At 38.0% G+C, this 20,235-nt stretch overlaps 1 protein-coding gene across 8 annotated transcripts in view; it reads right to left on the bottom strand.

Annotated features, from left to right (window-relative positions):
* Window positions 1-20,235, bottom strand: part of ZNF106 (zinc finger protein 106) — a 61,974-nt gene that overhangs the window by 6,523 nt on the left and 35,216 nt on the right. For 6 of the 8 annotated variants that reach the window (XM_049706435.1, XM_049706433.1, XM_049706436.1 and 3 more), the window contains 13 exons: window positions 19,293-19,362; window positions 17,799-17,956; window positions 17,658-17,718; window positions 16,840-17,178; window positions 14,077-14,857; window positions 13,659-13,714; window positions 12,430-12,575; window positions 10,826-10,960; window positions 5,954-6,070; window positions 3,440-3,631; window positions 2,568-2,630; window positions 1,409-1,528; window positions 462-533 (listed from right to left, as the gene is read on the bottom strand). In XM_049706435.1, the coding sequence (XP_049562392.1) occupies window positions 462-533; window positions 1,409-1,528; window positions 2,568-2,630; window positions 3,440-3,631; window positions 5,954-6,070; window positions 10,826-10,960; window positions 12,430-12,575; window positions 13,659-13,714; window positions 14,077-14,857; window positions 16,840-17,178; window positions 17,658-17,718; window positions 17,799-17,956; window positions 19,293-19,362 (2,310 nt within the window). The remainder of the gene's footprint in view (window positions 1-461; window positions 534-1,408; window positions 1,529-2,567; window positions 2,631-3,439; window positions 3,632-5,953; window positions 6,071-10,825; window positions 10,961-12,429; window positions 12,576-13,658; window positions 13,715-14,076; window positions 14,858-16,839; window positions 17,179-17,657; window positions 17,719-17,798; window positions 17,957-19,292; window positions 19,363-20,235) is intronic. The other 2 variants (XM_033435688.2, XM_012534508.3) reach the window with 1 other exon arrangement.

Genomic DNA, 20,235 nt, shown 5'->3' with positions numbered 1-20,235 from the left:
AAAACATCCATTCTGGTTCAACCTCAAAATTTAAAAATAAAATAAATCAAGGATTAGCAGGGTTACATGAGTTAGCTTCTACTTTTAGGTCTGCTATAACTATGCCACACTGGCCAAATCTCCTGACTCTATTCCAATGTACTGTCCAGATCATAATGTCTCTGAAAAAAGCACCACTCAATTTTTTTTTTTGGAAACATCTTAAATTTACCTTCTATTTAATGGTGGTATTATATTTTGTATTGTAATTATTTTAGCTCTTAATAAAAAAAGGAATATTCAACAGCATTACTGGGTTTTCAATATTATAATACCAAGAGATAGAAAGACATTCAGTAATGAGGCATATCAAAAACAGATGTCATTTTTGGAAGTGACAAGTAGTAACATTATTAATAGTTTGTACAATTTTTAGTAAACACGTTCAAAGGCAAATATGTGGCACAGCAAATTATACTCACCATACTTTTATGGATGGTCATACACATAATCATGTCTTTGTGTCCTCCATAAACTTGCAATCGATCATGCGACTTGGGTGGAGGGAAAAAAAAAAAAAGAGAGAGAGAATTAAGGTTATTTATACCTTGTGTTTAACAGGCATAGTCCCTGAAGGCCTTTGAAAGGTTTAAAACTACACCTGAGGTACCAAGCTGAAGTACCAGTAGCATGTTAACAGAAACATAATCTAACAACTCCTTCTCCTCATGGGAAGAGCTGGTAACTGGAAAAAATAAAATCAATTTCTGTGTAGTGTCAAAGTCTCAAACCTGAAATTGCACACAAAGAGAATCAGACAGGTGTTACAGACTACAGCTGCTCTCCATAAACCATTTAAATTTTTTTTTGACACCATTTAATTTTTTTAAAAAAATAAATTTATTTATTTATGGCTGTGTTGGGTCTTCGTTGCTGTGCACGGGCTTTCCCTAGTTGCGGTGCGCGGGCTTCTCATTGTCATTGCTTTTCTTATTGTGGAGCACGGGCTCTAGTTGTACAGGCTTCAGTAGTTGTGGCATGTGGGCTCAGTAGTTGTGGCTTGCAGGCTCTAGAGCTCAGGCTCAGTAGTTATGGCGCACGGGCTTAGTTGCTCTGTGGCATGTGGGATCTTCCTGGGCCAGGGCTCGAACCTGTGTCCCTTGCATTGGCAGGCAGATTCTTAACCACTGCGCCACTAGGGAAGCCCACCATTTAATTTTTAACACGTGTGAGCCTGACCAGGTATCTCAGAGTAGTGTTTCTGAAAGCATCCTCCAAGGACCAGCTACTTCATAATTATCTATAGTACTTGTGAAGAACTCAGATTCCTGAGTTCCACCCCAGCCTTTCCATATAGAAAAATCAACACCAAATCCAAATAGACAGTCTCCCCAAGTCATTCAAGCAAAATACTGGGTCTAAATTCTACCTGTAATTCATAGACACGAACAAATTTATCCAGGCAAGCAGTCACCATCACTTTTCCTAGGATATTCACCACAGTCACTGCATGATTGTGACCTTTATAGATCCGTACAAGCTCACCAGTCTGCATCAGAAGAGAGATAAGAGTCACTAGACTGACCTTCAAGATTCCTTCCGACTTCTGAGATTTATAATTCTGTAATTCTAGAAGACATAATTCTGAGACTACTTGTACAAACGTAGCTGTACTAATTTTAACAGATGAAGTACTCCCACAAGCATTTTTTACTTTTACAAAATGTATGCACTGTATCTTTTTTTAAATAAATTTATTTATTATTTTTGGCTGAGTTGGGTTTTTGTTGCGCGTGCAGGCTTTCTCTAGTTTTGGCGAGTGGGGGCTACACTTCATTGTGGTGAGCAGGCTCCTCATTGCTGTGGCTTCTCTTGTTGAGGAGCACTGGCTCTAGGTGCGTGGGCTTCAGTAGTTGTGGCTCACAGGCTCTAGAGCGCAGGCTCAGTAGCTGTGGCGCACAGGCTTAGTTGCTCCGCGGCATGTGGGATCTTCCTGGGCCAGGGCTTGAACCCATGTCCCCTGCATTGGCAGGGGGATTCTTAACCACTGCACCACCAGGGAAGCCCTGCACTGTATCTTGATGGAGAGAACCCCAAGTCACAGAAAGAGAAGGGCCACAGCTATGTGTGTATGTATTTTATAGCTTTTGAAGTATATTCACTTTTATCATTTCACTGCATCTGGACATGTCCCTGAGGCTGGATAACCCCCAGGTTTACAGACTAAGAACTGAGCTTCAAAAGCAGCCTCTATGACCTGAGCAGAGTCTCTTGGCTGTTTTTACTTGTGCTATTTTAAACTATGTATCATATCTACTTTCTTAGAGCCTCAGATGCTCAATTTATCTCATGTTTAGATGAGGCATTCAAACTAAACCTTATGTAAATTTGAGTCTATTCCCCACTAAGAATTTTGATGAGGTCAGAATTTCTACAGTACTTAATATTATCCAAGAGCTTATGCGCAGGGATTATTATTAAGTCTTTCACTAGAAAAAGGGCTTAATTTAAATTGCAAGAGGTCTGAGGAATCCTTCAAGCTTTAATCATCATTCTACTAAAGATTTCTTCACACCAACATGGCTTACGTGAATGTTGTGGGCATGGACTGACTGATCACTGGAGCCACTGAACACAAGGTCATTCACCACCTTAAAGAAAGAAAATTCAGTTAATGAGATTCGATATAACATTCTGAGTTTCCTTTAACTTGTAATACACATTAGCAAATTCTACTTCCCACCCTATTTTGAGATGAGCATGAACGAGGTATGAAATAAGTTTCTCAGACAAATTTTCTGAACTGAAACTTATGTGCTGCCACCAAGTACTGTGATGAATTGACAATGTACTACTGGGTTTATTGCTTCTTCGGAATGATTACGAAGCAGCCTAGAAGGGCATTCGAGTATATCTACATTCTACAATAAGATACAATTTTATTTGTCTCTTGGTTAATATATTAAAAAACAGTATGTCCTGTGGTAATCCAAGCCTAAAGAAAAGGGTCATAGGGACTTCCCTGGTGGCGCAGTGGTTAAAAATCCGCCTGCCAATGCAGGGGACATGGGTTCGAGCCCTCGTCCGGGAAGATCCCACATGCTGCGGAGCAACTAAGCCTGTGCACCACAACTACTGAGCCTGCGTTCTAGAGCCCACGTGCCGCAACTACTGAAGCCCGCACACCTAGAGCCCGTACTCCGCAACGAGAGAAGCCACCGCAATGAGAAGCCTGCGCACCACAAGGAAGAGTAGCTCGCGCTCACTGCAACTAGAGGAAGCCCGTGCGCAGCAACGAAGACCCAACACAGCCATAAATAAATTAATTTTTTAAAAAAAAGAAAATAAAAAAGGATAGTAATCTGTATTCTAAATAAGGCATTAGACAACATGGTAAATTTCATTCAAACCCTTCTATTTGTACCAGACAATGAACTCCTATTTTTTGCACTATACTTGCCTTCATGCAGAGAATGGTTTTGCTGTGGCCCTCCAGAGTTCTAAGGAGCAGTCCATTCCGTGCATCACGCACACTAATGGTACAGTCATAAGACCCCACAACCAGCAGCTTTCGGGCACCTTCCTGAGCTGTGGCAAGACAGCTGACAGCCCGAGGGCCATGGCATTCAAAGATTTCAAGTCGTTTGTTGTTCTGAAAAATACACCACCATTATATGAAGTAAAAGCAACTTAGTTGGAAAAACTCAACATCAACTAACCCAAATCACTACCTTGATACAAACTCTAAATTCTAACACCAGTAAGTTCTCATATCTACTCCCTATCCCTAACTCCCCAACCTCTGCCATTCCTATTCCAACACTCTGCATTCATGACTCCTTCCTTCCTGATTCTAGTGGGGACAGTCTTACACTATAAACTCATTTCTACCTTTGACCCGCACTATCCTGATCATAATTAGAATTTGGTTCTTTTATGCCCTCTCTCACTTCCCTTAAGTTAATGATAATGAATGATAAACCTTTTTTTCATATTTGAATACACTTTCCACAGACCCAAGAACTCTCACTGTTTTTTTGTCATCCAAAATTTATGCACTATGCCATGATTGTTTCCAAAATTCTCTTTGAGAACTACCTTCTTAGACAATCTGAGTCTCTCATTCTCCACCTTTCTGTTATTCTGACCTTCTTCTGACTTCTGGTTCTATGTCTATCTCTCATGACATCATTAAGTTAAACTACAGAAGCCTTTGTATCAGTCAGAGTGGCATGGTCACATCCTGAATTCCCAAACATTCCTTTACCTCAGATTTTAGACTTGCTTCCCTCATTCCCAAACCAAACTTGTTCATAAAGTTTCCTACTTCCCCAAAACTCTAAAGAGGTAGTTTAAGGTGCGTGCACGAGATAAAACTCCTAGAAACTAGGCAAGAGCAGCAGCTGGGAGCCTACAGAGCTGAGCATCAATCTCAGTCATCTTGAGATGCTGGGGAGGTAGATCAATGGAGTTCAGGGCCCAATGGCAGGAAGGCCCAGGTAAACAGCCCATGCTTTCTGTTGAGCCCCAGAAAGCACTGCGTTCCAGGAGTATGGGCAAAACAGAAAAGGTCCAGCCCTAACAAGGCTTCAAAATTCATATCTCTGCAGAAACTCTCAAATCTCTGTCTCAAAGTCCATCTTTGCTGGGGCTTTTAAACCATTTAAAGACCATTTCAAAAAAATGAAAGTAAAGATCATTCCCATTTGAATTTGTCATCATCTTGCCCCAAAACTTCTACCTACCTTTGATTACCTTAATCTCACAAAATAGAAGAGAACTGGGTAATTATCAAGTTTTATCCTTTAAAATATTTTAAATCTATTCTGTCTTCATTTCTATTGCCCTAACCAAATCTAATCTAGGTTGTTAGCACTTTGCATTTAGAATCCAAAAACCTTTACTAATTACCCTTCTGTGATCTATTCATATCTAGTGAACCAAATAATCTGACGCTTGATTATATATGTGCTAGTTTCTTCTAATTTGATTTTAAGCTTCTTAAAGGCAGAAACCATGACATATTTTATTGCATTCCTTGTAAGTAGTTCCAGCTAGCTGGTAGAAGGAGAGATAGTAGGTACTAACTAAACATATGATACTGTAACAAGGCATAACACAGTAACATTCTAACACACTGTTAAAAGATGACCAGATGGCCTCGGGATAGAATGCTACAACTAACTAGTAACCAAACCTATCACTTCTACCTCCAATTACATCTTTTATCCATTTTCTCTTCACCTTAGTCTAATCTTTCATGTCAGCTGCCATAACAAAGCCTCCTAAATGGTCTCCAAGCTTCTACTAGTACCAGTATTTTCCATCCTGTTCAACTCCAGAGTGACATTTTCTAAAATACAAATAAGATCATGTCTCTCTTACTTTAAAGCTTACACGTCCAACTACATTAACAAAGCACACAGGGCCATTAAGAACTGGTCCGTATTCATTTCCTAAGCCTTATCCTGAGACCTAGCATGTAATAGTGCTCCATAAATGTTTGCTCAACAAATGGATTTATATTTGGGTCAGGAAAGAATGAGGCCCACAGGCACGAAGGCAAACCTTGACTTAGTTCAAGTCAAGAACAAGCTACCCTCATGAAACCCTAAATCAGTTCCAAACCACATCAACGTCATACTCAAAGGAATTTAAGCTCATTTCATGGTGTCATTCTTAAAATGAGACAGACTAGTTTAACCTATGACTCATTATTTGGCCCCAAATCATCAGGCCTGGTTTAATTTAGTAGAGTTACACTTTGGTCCTGGCACACTTGGGCCTGAGCAGACAGAATGCAGCATCTTGTTTCACTTACAACAGAAGATAAATTTTTGAGTAGCAGCTAATTCTGTTGCTTTCTCAAACACACACAAAAACAGGAAAACATCTGCCTTCAACTTCTTCCCACACACACTCACACCATTTTCAAGTGGCATGGGAATTCAGCCTTCTCTCCCCAACCACTAACCTTTATGTTGAAGGTGACCACAGTGCCATTTGCCAGTCCTGCATAGAGAATTCGCCACCTACTGTGGAGGCAGAGAACCCGGTCTTCCAGCTGTAACTGCTCCACACACTCTCGAGTCTGATAAAAGCACACAACACCTGATCAGCAGAGATTAAAGGCAAATAAGATGTGAAAACAATCCTCCTGAGAACAGTGTGAAATGATTTTTTATGAGGAAGAAAATGTAGCGTCCTCTATTTTGTAGAAGACTATCTTAGACTGTTTTCTGCTTTGAAATATGTGGCCAAATACCCTCAAGCTGTAGGTAATATAGTAAACAAATGTAACTTCTAATGTTACCTATGTTTCTAATTTGGAATGTAGAAATTCTTCAAAGGGCACTATGGATTGGGTTCTAGCCTCTTAAATTAAGTAGCCAAAGATAAAGTTAAAGCTGCACTTGACATTTAAAAAGGAAAATAAAGATTATAGTTGTATATCTGATAATTGCATTAATCAAATATGCGCTTTCCTGCAACTGATTCTCTATTTTAATAGCTCTCAAATGTCTCCTTCAAACCAGTATCAGGTTAGCTGGTCTACAATTACCCAAGAAGCTCTGAAAATATATAGAACCCCAAGCTTCACCCCAGTCCCTGAGATTCTAATTCAGGCCCTGGAATATGTGTTTTTAAAAATTTCCTTCATAATTCTGATGCATATCCAGGTTATACAAACACAGTTTGAGCTGACCTTCAAGAAACTATTTCCATGAATTTCCAGAACTGGGTTATACTGATAAAATCTACTTACCTAGAACCTAGAACAGGGCCAGTTACATAGTAAGTGCTCAAGACTGAATGCTGTTGAATGATACTAAGTGACTAAAGGCCCAAGTTTAGCTTTTTAAAGAGGTCTGGATACAGACATTAAAATCAAGACAGTTATAAGTAGGACCTACTTGTCCCATCCTATAAGTAGGATGGAACAACCTATGGGTTGGATGATAAAAGCTGTAGACTATCAAAGTCTTTGATCTCTTCCAACCTTCTTTCATACCTGAAAGAGACAGTCTTTTAAATTACTTTCCCCGCATAAAATTACAAATATAAATGCTGCATATGCAATTGTAAAATAAAGGAAAAGACAGTGAATATGCTCAAATGATAAGATATATGTTGCCTCTGGCTAACCCATCCATGTGAGATCATTTTGTAATTTTATAGGAGAAATGGAATACGTTGCCATAATAAAAAAACTATTGGTGCATGCAACAATAAAGATGAATTGCAGACATTATAGCGAGCTAAAGCTAATGTGAAAGAATACATCCAGTATGGTTTATTATGAAGTTCAAGCACAGACAAGTATAATCTATAATGACAGAAATCAGAACAATGGTTTTCTTTGGCTGGGGGTGGTGAGTGCAAGGTGTATGAGGGAAGCTTCAGGGGGATGAAAATGATCTGTGTTTCGATCTTGGTGGTGGTTAAACAAATGTGTATCTATGTAAAAATTCATCAAGCTGTATACTTAAAATTTATGTACTTTACTATATAAAGTTACACCTCAATTTCAAAAACTAAGAATTTTTTTCACTAACATACAGTCCCACTATGCCAAATACTACTGCGGGTTAGAACCCTTAAAAACATTGAAAAATCTTTTAAAAGTTTTTGCTAATTTTATAAGTCAAAATGGTACTGAACTTCTGTTTTAACTTCCATTTATTGACAAGACTGTTATTTTCAAATAGTTACTTGTATATTCTCTTTTTAAAGAATTTCTGTCTTTCAATTTATGTGTAGGGATTTTACTATTTCTCTTCTCAAAGGTGTAAGCTCCTTACAACATATGATATTAACCCTGTGTTTATCCTGTCCTGTTACAACTATTTTTCCCTCTTTTTACCTAAGACAATTTCTTGCCAAAATCTGTTTACAATTTTCAATAGACTTAAGTATTGCTTCCATATAATAAAATTCACCATGTTAGATATGTTTCATTAAGTTTAGTAAAGTATGCAGTTATGCAACCATTACCACAATCAACTTTCAGAACATTTCTAGCACTCTAAAAAGTTACCTCGTACCCTCTTTCAGTCAGTCCCCACTGCCACCCCAGGCAACTCTGATAGTTTTGCCTCTTCTAGAATTCCATATTAAGAGAACATTCAGTATGTAGTCTTTTACATATGACTTCTTTCCCCTAGCATGATGTTTTTGAGATCCATCCATGTTGCTACATGTATGAATAGTTTATTCCTTTTTGTTGCTAGTATTATTCCACTTTTTATATACCACATTTATCCATTTATCAGTTGATGGATGTATTGATTAATAATGCTGTTATGAGGTTCCTTCTTACATTCAGGATATGTGAAATTTGTGGCTTCTCTTTGTTTTGATCAATTTAGCTAAAAGTTTTTTTTAAATTTATCTTTTCAAAAAACTAGCTTCTGGTCTCACTGATTTTTCTCTATTGTGTCAGTTTTATAAATTGGTGGTTTCCATTCTGCTCTTTATTATTTCCTTTATATATCTATTTCGGGTTTAACTTTTTCTTCTTTTTCTATTTTCTTACAAACTCAGATAATTGATTTTAAACTTTCTTTTTTTTCTAATATAAGCATTTAAAACTAGAAATTTCCCCCTCAGCAACGCGTTAGCTATCCTACAAATGTTACGCTGGATGCTCATTTTCATTTAGTTCAAGATATTTTCTAATTTCCTTTGTGACTTCTTTGAATCATGGGTAACTTAGAAGTATGCTATTTCATTACCCCTTACTTGCGGACTTCCAAGATTTCTTTCTCTTTTTTTTTTGGTGGATTTCTTTCTGTTATTGATTTCTAACTCCACTGTGGTTGGAGAACATACTCTAAATGATTTCAATCCTTTTAATTAAGATTCTCAATAAGTCTAAGACTTATCTGATGACCCAGCAACGGTCTATACTGGTGAATGCTCCATATGCACTTGGAAAGAATGTGTATGCTGCTGTTTTGGGTGGCAGAGTCTATGAATGTTAATTTTTTTAACTATAAATATTAATTAGATCTTGTTTGTTAATGGTATTGTCCAGTTCTTCTACATCCTTGATGATTTTCTGTCCAGTACTCTATCAAGTATTGAGAGAGGTGTTGAAGTCTTCAACTGTAATTGTGGATTTGTCTATTTCTCCTCTGTAGTTCTATCAGTATTACTTTACATATTTTGGTGCTGTTATTACGTACATATATTTCTAATTGTTCTATCTTCCTGCTATATTGACATTTTTATCATTATGGAATGCCACCCTTGTCTCAGTAGTATTCCTTGTCTTAAAGTCTATTTGCCTGATAGTAACATAATCACTCTAGCTCTTTTTGTTATTATTTGCATAGTACATTTTTTTCCATTCTTTTAATTCAACCTACTTGTGTCTGAATTTAAAAGGTGTGTCTTGTAGACAGCACAGATTTTGATGTTTGTTCTTTAGCTAGTCAATCTCTGCCTTTTGATTTTAGTGTTAATTCACATTTAATATAATTATTAAATATGGCTAGATTTAGACTCCAATTTGCTTTCTATTTGTCTCATTTTTATTTCTCTGTTCCCCCATTTCTGCCTTGTTTTGCATTAAACAAGTGTTTTTTAGTACGCCATTTTAATTCCTCTATTAAATTTTTTAGCTGTCTTTCTTTGCTTTATTCTTTTAGTGGTTGCTCCAGGGCAGCTGTTCTCAGACTGTGGCCCCTACACCAGTAGCATCAGTATCACATGTTAGAAATGTAAATTCTTGGGCCCTATCCCAAGCCTACTGAATCAGAAGCTCTGGGAGTGGGGTCCAGTAATATGTGTTTTAACAAGCTCTCCAGGTCTATCTGACGCACACTGAAGCTGTGAGCCAGCCTTCTGGAGATTACCTCTTTAAATTGTAACCATCTAGTTCAAAGTAAAACTGACTTATCCCCAATAAAATATAAGAACCTTGCACCAGCACAATTCCATCCTCCCTTTCCTTTGTGTTCCTGTTACCACACATTCCATCTATATATGTTAAAAACCTAATCTTTGGTATTATAAATTTTGTCTTAAATAATCAAATCTTTTAAAGAATATATGTGTGTATATATTTATTTTTTTAATTTATTTATTTATTTTTGGCTGTATTGGGTCTTTGCTGCTGTGCACGGGCTTTCTCTAGTTGCGGTGAGCGGGGGCTACTCTTCTTTGCGGTGCGTGGGCTTCTCACTGTGGTGGCTTCTCTTGTTGTGGAGCATGGGCTCTAGGAGCATGGGCTTCAGTAGTTGTGGCATGTGGGCTCAGTAGTTGTGGCTCACGGGCTCTAGAGCACAGGCTCAGTAGTTGTGGTGCACAGGCTTAGTTGCTCCGCAGCATGGGGGATCTTCCCAGACCAGGGATCAAACCCGTGTCCCCTGCATTGGCAGGCGGATTCTTAACCACTGTGCCACCAGGGAAGTCCTATAATATATATATTTAATGCAAATGATTTTCTTTCATTTCTTACAATACATTTAGAAAATTGTTTCTCAGAGGAGATATCTACTTCTATGTTTTCAGGTTTAAAAAATTTAAACATTTTGTTTTCTCTCTAGTATTAATTTTGGCATAAGATGTGAAAATAAAAATCAAGACTAATTGTTGAAAAGAACAAAGGAGGTATATTATTAATAGTAGAGTAAGTGAAAAGATACTGGTGGAGAGAGACAGAAAACATGGTTTAGATCTAAGCCTCATTTCTTCCAAAGGCTATACAGGGTACTGGAGTAAGTTCAGAAGCAAGAAAGTGAACAGAATGAAGCATCTGTCTCAGTGTCTCCACTCTACACAGTAAATACAGTCAAAGTGTTTCAATATTATCACGTTTGATTTTGCTGGACCCACTTACCTTAACATTATAGCAGCGAATGGTGTGATCACTGGAACCAGTGTAAAGGGCAGCATTCTTCCCAGAGGTCTGAGTAACCAGGAGGCAGTTCACTTTGGAGGTATGGCCCTCAAAGACACCAATATACTTCCGACTCTAAAGTCAAGCACAGTTCAGATCATTACTTGTGAATATAAATGGATTAGATAATGCATTTCCTCAAAAAAAAAAAAAAAACGATGCTAAAACATACAGTTCATTGTTGTAGCCTCAGAGTCTAGAACAGTACCTGGTATCAAAAGGTGTTCAGTAAATACCTGTTCACTGAATGCCCAGCAAACAGTCACATGTACTGAGGTAACCTGCAACTATATGTTAACTGAGCCATAAGTTCGTTTGGGTTTTTCCATAAGATGTTACAGAAAAACCTGAACAAACTCTTTGGCCAATCCAATACTTAGGGCAATTTGGTATAAGACAGATCAGAATTTTAGTTAATATCTAGGGCAAGGCTCTCTAACATATGGACCAAAAAGCTAGCAAATCCAAACTATAGCTAATTACCCAGATAAGTTCCTGCATTTGATCAGTATGCAGAGAATGCGCCACAATATTCAAAGATATGTCAGGTGCCATCACAGGTCTAGTGTTCCAGGTGTGGTTTCATAATGGAACATCCTGTTGTCTCTGTGCACATACTGTTATATATTTAGAATGTATATATATACCTATACTTACCTTTCAGTTCAGAGTTAGAGCCAATTCCCCAAATCTTACAGTCACACCTCCTGGTACCATTGCTTCCTTCCTTCAGTCATCCCTGTTGCCCTCACATTATTAGGCTAAAGGAACCTATATACCTGTTGCCTACAGCAAACGTTTTCTCAGTCCATCATCTATCTAACCTTTTGATTTTCAAGGACTTCATCAGTTTCAAATACTTTCACCATACTTGTTCAAACATAGTGTTCCTAAAGTTTCTTGGCTATCGTTGTGGATAAACAGAATTAGTTTGACGCATACCAGACTCAAAACTCAAAAGTCCATTCTATGAAAATTGAGAGTAATGAGCATCAGATTATCCTAAGTGTGGGGTAGTGGAAGACCGTTGCTCTTCTTAATAACCGGGATAATTAATCAACTCTCAGGGAAAATGCCTCCTCTTATATTGACTACTTCCCCAGTACTCACTCTATCCCTTCTCTATTATGTAGCAGCTATGTGACAGACCTCAGCATCGACTCCAGGGCTGGGACCTGACTGTCGCGAGCCTATTGTTATAATCCCATTTCCTTTTGCCAAGTGATTGTTCAGAGAGGAAAGCACAGGACCCTTTTTTGGTGGTGGGAGGGAAAAGAAACCCCTGTGGCTACTGACATCTATCTGTGAGCAGGAGGAGAACTTGCTTTAGGAAAAGGTGATATCAGAGAAGGCAGAATGGAAATAAAGAAAGAAATTAAGCCTCCAGTGACCCCACTGAGCCGCTGGATCAACTGTATCTAAAGTTAGTCTAAAGCCCACTCCATCTCTGGACAGCAAATAAACTCCTAGTCTAAGAGAGAGCTACTTGGAGTTTCTAAAACCTGCAACCAAGCAAAAATATTCAAATTGTTGTACCAACTTACCACGAGATTATAAACTCGGACAGTTTTATCTGCTGAACAGGTATACAGTAAATTCCCAAATATCTGAATTGCATTCACTGCAGCTTGGTGCCCCTCAAAGCTCCCTTCTGTGGGCTCATCATCATCTCCTGGCTCTGAAGATATTTCTAGAAAACAAGAAATATGTTTCAGAGATGTGTCTGCCTGTGTCTCAAAAGATACTAAAAAATTTAAACCATTATGAAAAAGTGGTCTCTGGATTCTCCTTAAAGCCTAGTTCCCCCAGCAAAACACCACATTTTCATTCGTGATCTTCATTATGAAGATTTCATAATAAAAAAAGGCAGGGAAGACCTTTCACTTCGGAACAAGATACTTATATAGTGAGCTTTGAGTGATACCCATAAGGCACCAAGCATCTTTCCACATCCAGTTTCCTCTGCTGCCAGTTATCTTGTTGAGTAAGGCATTATTATTATTTTTTTGCAGTACATGGGCCTCTCACTGTTGTGGCCTCCCCCGTTGCGGAGTACAGGCTCCGGACGCGCAGGCCCAGTGGCCATGGCTCACGGGCCCAGCCGCTCCGCAGCATGTGGGATCTTCCCGGACTGGGGCACAAACTCGTGTCCCCTGCATCGGCATGCGGACCCCCAACCACTGCATCACCAGGGAAGCCCAAGGCATTATTTTTAAGTAGTTCCTTCTCAAAGCAAAACCCCCCAAGAGCCAAAAAACCTTAATTGTCCCTTGGTATCCAAAGGGGACTGGTTTCAGGACTCCCCCACCCCCACCAAAATCCACGGATGCTCAAGCCCCTTAAATAAAACGGTGTAGTATTTGTATATAACCTATACACATCCTCCTGTTTACAGCTGACCCTTGAACAACATGCTTTGAATTGTGCAGGTCCACTTATACACGAGTTTTTTTTTTTTCCCAATAAATGCATATTACACAATCTGCAGTTAGTTGAAGCCATAGATGCGGAACCGAAGATACAGAAGGCCAACTATACTAATTAGGTGAACACGTAAGACAGCCAGGTAAGAGAGATGGGAGTAAGAAACTGAAATGCCAGATCTGAGGATTTACGAATACCGTAACTGCTGGTCAAAGCAATCCTCTTGGTAACAAGCCCAGTTCCCGTCCCCTATTGTATAAGCATATTTAAGTAGATTTAAACCCTGGCTCTAATATTTACAAGACTTTTTTTCTGTGATTAATTTAAATAAAACTGAACAACCAAATACCTGAAGAGTTCTTTGATCCTTTAATGGATGAGATCACAGTCTGAGTTTCTGCCACACTACAAAATAATAGCAAAAGTCTTCTTAGCATCTGTGTGAACAGGCCAGGCAGTAAAACTTATATTTTCCTGACTCAAAAGATTGTTCTAAACAATGGACAAAATAGCAATGATATAAGAGATCGGTTTTTCCATCTGAAATTTCTATATGAAAGGAAATGAAAGTAGAGTAAATATTTACAACACAAATGAGAAAACACAAAATCTCCATTGCTAAGGTTTGATTCTTCCATATCCATTATCCCTACTGATTTTCTATAAATGTGACTCTTTAAAAAAATTCTGATTCAGAACAAAAGGTTCTATTTTTCAAGAATAGAATGGTGAAAGCTGTTCTGATTGGACCAACACGGTGTCCTTACCTTACAGGGATGCCATCTTTATAACGGGTGCCAATCTCACTGGTAGAGCTAACTTCATCACAACCAGAGCGAGAAGTTTCTAATGAGTTTAGCTCTGTGGAGTTACGAATATCCTTTTTAGATGGGCTGTCTGGTTTCTCTTCTCCAGTTTCAGAAGAATCAATGGCTACCACTTCTAACTGAGGATTAGGAATTTCTAGGACTTCCAGAGACGAGTCACTATCTGGTTCATCTCTGACACTCTCTTGTTCTGGACCAGTTCTGCTATCTTCCCAGGTGGAGGTTGTCACTTTCCCCCCTTTAGTGGACTTTCCAGTTTTTACTTTCCTTACAGGTTTAGCAGTAAATATATCCTGTTCAGTGTCACTGTTCTCAGGAACATGGGCAGCCCGCAGAGTTTTCTTCTTCCTAAGTTTCTTCTTTTTCTTGTTCCCCCTAGCTTCAGCTGATGTCAGAGTGGACTCTGCCTGTTGTTCTGGATGGTCAGCTGGAGAGTGGGGCTCTTTCTCTAAAGGGGTTTCTGAAGCAAAGGACAATCTTGGAAAAGAACTGGTACAGGCTTCAGACCCGCTGTTGCCTCTGTTTGGCTCTTCACCTTCTTTATTTATGCTAGGAAGACCAGCTGATTGGGAAGAGGGATTGTTCCCTCTGTTTCTGGTATTTCCTTGCTCCACAGAAAACTTCAGTTCTTGGCTAGGCTCATGGAATCTCTCTGTTAGCTCTGATAAGGACAATGCTGCAGTGATAACTGGATAAACTGGACTACTGTCACTGATCTCTCCTGAATTGAGAAGGAAAAAAAGAATTATTCCATCGTTTTTGTGTCTGGTATTTGTAGTCATAAACTACAGTTATCACTGATTGAACTTCTACCAAATAATGACATTTTGATATGTTAACAACTTTAACAGTCATGGTTTAGTTATCTGACCCCTCAGCTTCCCATAACCTACACATATTTCTATTACAGTATTTATATACTTTGCCTTGCATTAATTTCACAAATTACATGCATGTCTTATACCCTACAAAAGCTCCTTTTATGGGCAGGGATTGTTTCTATTGATCTTTTTTCTTTTTTGTTTGAAATGTCCACATATTTAACAATGTGTTTTATTCTTAGTAGACACAAATATCTATTTAGCTAAAGTGCTTTCACCTTTATTTCTTAGAAGTTTTCATTATGCATTTTACCTGTATATCATCCAATTTAGCTACATACTAGCAGTTAAAAAGTCAGCTGACTTAAAATGTCTATTTTCTTTGACTTAGTTATTTCATGTCTAGAAATTTAAACTGATGAAATAATCACAGACATACTCAAAGACATATACAATGCAGCGTTATACAGAATACAAAAAAAGGAAAAAACGTATTCAAAGATTATATAAATTATTGTATATTCATATTATGCAACTTCTGAAATATTATACAACTAGCAAAATAGTGTTTTAGATGAATTATTTTTATGACACAGGAAAATGATCATAATTAAGTGGGAAAAAAAGCAAGTTATAACAGACTATACTTGTCCTTTGTATAAAGTCTCATGTAAGCACATAAACATTTATAATTTTAAAAGACTGAAATATATAACAAAATAACAAATACACATTTTTATAGTTTCCCAACTTTTTACAATGAACATGAATTAGTTTTGCAATCAGAAAAGGAAATAAAATACAAGCTATTTTTGAAAAAAATACTACTAGTTTTTAAAAAATACTAAATAGTATCCATATAAAAATAACATAATTCAATATGAAAGATAATATACATTTGATGTAGATATCAATGATTAGTGTTGCAACAGATAGCAAAATGTAGGATAATTCTTCAGACTTTGTTTTTGCTCAAAAAAAAAAAAAATCACACAATATCAGTTTGCTTCTTTCATTTTAATATTTATTTATTTATTATTTATTTGTTTATTTAGGCTGTGTCAGGTCTTAGTTGCAGCAGGTGGAATCTTTAGTTGCAGCTCACAGGCTTCTTAGTTGCAGCATGCGGGCTTCTTAGTTGCGGCATGCGGACTTCTTAGTTGCAGCATGCAGACTTCTTAGTTGCGGCATGCATGGGGTATCTAGTTCCCCAACCAGGAATCGAACCCGGGTCCCTTACATTGGGAGGGTGGAGTCTTACCCACTGGACCACCAGGGAAGTCCCTGTTTGCGTCTTACTTAATTTTCAATGTAGCACCACTGTGGTTATGCAAACTTCAGATGAGATTTTAAATAGCTTGGAAGTTATTCTCAAATGGTAACTAGGTAAGAATTATTCTATGAAGAGAGTAAAAACCCTGGCTATTTCTCAAAAACACCCAAGTTTCTATTAGATGATTCCAAACCCCAGAGCCCTCTGCCTTTCATCATGGCCACCTGCTCCTCAGGTCTATATTAACCCTAGTTTGTACTTGAAATGATAAAGATAGTTAAGTAATGAGAAATTCAGAGGATATATCTTATCTAGAAAATTGACTAAATAACTTCAATGCCATTTATCTCACAAAAACTAAATAATTCTGCACCAATCCTAATAAATGAAACCTGTTAAGTGCTAATCCAAAGTCACTTCAGTAATCCTACATTAGAGAAAATTAGAAAAAGGTTACCAATATTTAAATAATCTTCCTAAATAAGAAAACTTCAAGAAAAACTGTAATAACTTCAGTTTTAATGGGCAAGTATGATGTTACATCACTGATATAAAATTGCCGTAGACCCACTACAGGGTTGCCCTTAACCCAGAGAAAAGTTTACATACTATTAGCTTGCAGTAATTCCTTGGACACATTGCAAGCAGAGCCTTGTGACACAGCATTCACATTCTCATCTTGTTCAGGAGACATGGGCTCTTGTTTAATCTGAACTGATGAGTCTGGAGCAGGAACACTGCCATGGGCTTGGAAAGTAGATGTGATTCCTTGGAGAGGGGCTCCAGTGGATGACGGAGACACATGGGAAGATGAAGCCTCCAGGAAAACCGGGAAAAAAGAAGTAGGCAGCAGTGTGGCATCAGCAGATGTTTGAGATCTAATGTTCCTTTGTTCTTGTGTAAGGTTACAGGGAACCTGGTCTGGACGCTCAGAAGGTTCATATGTTTCTAGAATGGGAAACATACGCAAATGCAAAAATGTTATCTGAAAAGCCACTCATTTCTGAGCCAATTTGTATTTTTAAAGATTACAAGAGAATTTTAAAAACCCTCATAATTCTTTAAAATAGATTATTATATAAGCTATATTATATATAATATATATTATATTATATATATATAACTACCAAAGAACAGGCATTAATATTCCAATTTTTCAGATTTTAAGTGACTTATCCAAAGTCACATCGGTACTAAAAGAAGAGACAAAATGTGAACCCTAGTCTTGGGACTCCTAACCCAGGACTCTTTCTGTAACGTAAGCATTTTGGGGATATACAGTCTCACAGGCCTTTCTATAGAAGGATGAAACCAAGGAGACACGAGAAAAATCATGTTAACTTTTTCATAACATTTTAATTCCCCTCCACAGAGAACCAAAAAGTAACAAGTTACAGAGGGTCCAATCCATCAGATTCTCTGAATACCTTGTAATCCCTGTAGAATCTGTATTCTATGGGTCCTCAGGGTACTCATCTCCATAGTTATCTAAAAATAAAGTATTTTGTTAAGCATTTTTAAATCCAACTTCAAAATGATCCATTTTCACTAGACATTCCATCTGCTACTACCTGCTGCTTGAGCATAAGTAGCCTCTGAACTTCAACATAAGCTGTCTGAAGAGCTGCACGGGCTTGCAGAAGGTTGTTATCCATGCACTGCAATGATTTGCTTAGTTCTTCCTCCCTTAAAGAAATATGCAGCAGCTGGTCAACCTGAGAACGTTCTGTCAAAAGAAACCATAAGGTTCAGTTTAATACTGGAGACTTCTCATTAATAATACAGTTCCTCAGAAGATGGAACTGCATCAATTGTCTAGGACAGGCCTTTATTTTCTCCCCACTAGGTCACTGGAAGGAGACTCATCAAATTTACAAATCATGTAGTCAAGCCTGATGCTGTCAGAAACCAAGCCTCAGGGTTTCAAGCGTACCACCACATGGTACCAATTTACCAAATCACCATCTTCCACCATGACCCTTCCAAGCAAAATCTCTGCCCCAGGCAAATCAACTCTTGTAGGTTTCATTTCCCATGCTCCTTTATCTACTACCCTCTTCACCCAAGGCTTTGGCTTAGATTGGGCCCCAAACCTGAACTGCTTGCACTCTCTTCCCGATTCATATTTTTCCAGTCTGTTAATTTAAAGTAGTTCTCTTTATTACAAAAGGCATCCTGAAGAAAATATAGCTTTGAAACAGTACACTTAAGTTACTTTAAATAAAATGTTCCACTATGTGCACGTATTTGTCATCTTTATGTTTGCCTCTTTCCCATTCAATACTCCAAGACCTCTCCCCCTAAACTCCAGACCCACATATCCAACTACCAACTTGATACCTCTACCTAGGTGTCTCTAAAGTCCTTTAACTCAAGGGATCCAAAAGGGAACTCACCACCTTCCTCTACCCTCAACCTGAAACTCTCATGGAATTTTCTAGCTCTACAAATAATGCCATCATCCACCCAACTGCCACAGCCAGAAAATGAGGTCACCCTTGACTCCCACCTTATCTATCACATCCAATCACCGAAAGTTCATCCAATCACTTCCTGCACTAGCCCTTATACCCTAACAGTGTTAGAGTCAGTGTAAGGCAAGAGTCATAGAAGCATATCAGTCAGGGAGCCACACTAATAACTTCTCTACTTAACTCACATGAGAAAAGCAACCAAGATGCCTCAAAAATGGAAAGTGAGAGAAATGGCTATAAATGACCAAGAGGGATAAAATTTTTACTAAATGTCCTATTCCTCTTCACCCCACTGAAAAGGCCCAGCGACACTTTCTAGCTATACACTGAATTCAATTTGTCCAAGATACATATTAACTTTAGCTTTCAGGTCTAGGTGGCATCATATATTTCTTCTACAGCTGCAACTGGATATAGTAGGAAATCAAACTTTTTCTATGCCCTTAAGCAAGATGACAAAAATATCAAATATAAATAAATAAATAAATGGGCATGCCATGTTTGATAAGCTACACTCTGTATCAAGTTGTAAAAAGGCTGAATTGCTGTAAGAACAATTTCTTTCTGCCAGAATATTCTATACTATACCTTTCTTTCCTTTAATTTTCCTTCTTTTATTTTTTCTCTCAAGACTTGGGAGTTCAGGAGAAGATCCATCCTAAGGAGATAAAGAAAATTGAGTAATATTAAATATGTAAAGGCCATTATCCAGGAGGGGAAAAAAAGAACCAGTTCTAAGATAGTCATACATTATTCTTCATTATTGCTACCATCTCTAACAGGGCAGTAGGAGTCTCATGAACATGGTATGAACTCATATTAGTTGAATGAATGTATCTGATTAAAAAAAAATACAATCCAAGGTCAAGTACCTCCCTAGCAACCTAGAGGGATGCTAATCCCACAGGGCTTAGGCAAAGCATATCACCTTGGTAAAAGCTAATAATACATGTATCTGATTTCATAGTTTCTACTTTAGAATTCAGCAAGAAAATCTTTACAACCAAAAACTCAACAGCCTGAGACAAGCCCCAAGATATTAGCTTTGTCATAAGACAATCTCTCATCCGATAATATCCACCACAGCATCTAGCTCAAAGGAGCAGAGTTGGAATAACTACTTTGTTATATTGTCCCAATATTAAAGGAAACAGCCCATTTTCACACAGTGACAGATTCCAGACTATATTACCACCAGCAACTCTTTCTTTTCAGAAAGGGTTCCTGAAAGGGTTAGGCAATATTAACATCAGAGGTGCCAAAAGAGAAGTATCAGTGAAGTAATGGATTCTAAAAAGACCAGGCTGGGTAACTTAAGTACAAAAGATAGAGTAACAGAGACTAAGACTATGCTCATATAGATGTACTCTCATAGTATAAAACTACCTTAGTGTTAAGCCTAGTAGTCCTGGGTCCGACAAGCACACATGCCCTGCAAATGCAACACTAGAGTACCTTTCTTCAGCAGTCCAGAATGCATCATGAAAACAGATAAAGTTACAGCTGAAGATGTGGCTCATTCCTTGGTCAG

This window comes from Orcinus orca, chromosome 2, assembly GCF_937001465.1.
Source record: "Orcinus orca chromosome 2, mOrcOrc1.1, whole genome shotgun sequence".
NCBI classification, from domain to species: domain Eukaryota; kingdom Metazoa; phylum Chordata; class Mammalia; order Artiodactyla; family Delphinidae; genus Orcinus; species Orcinus orca.
This window is presented reverse-complemented; position numbering and strand designations above follow the sequence as displayed.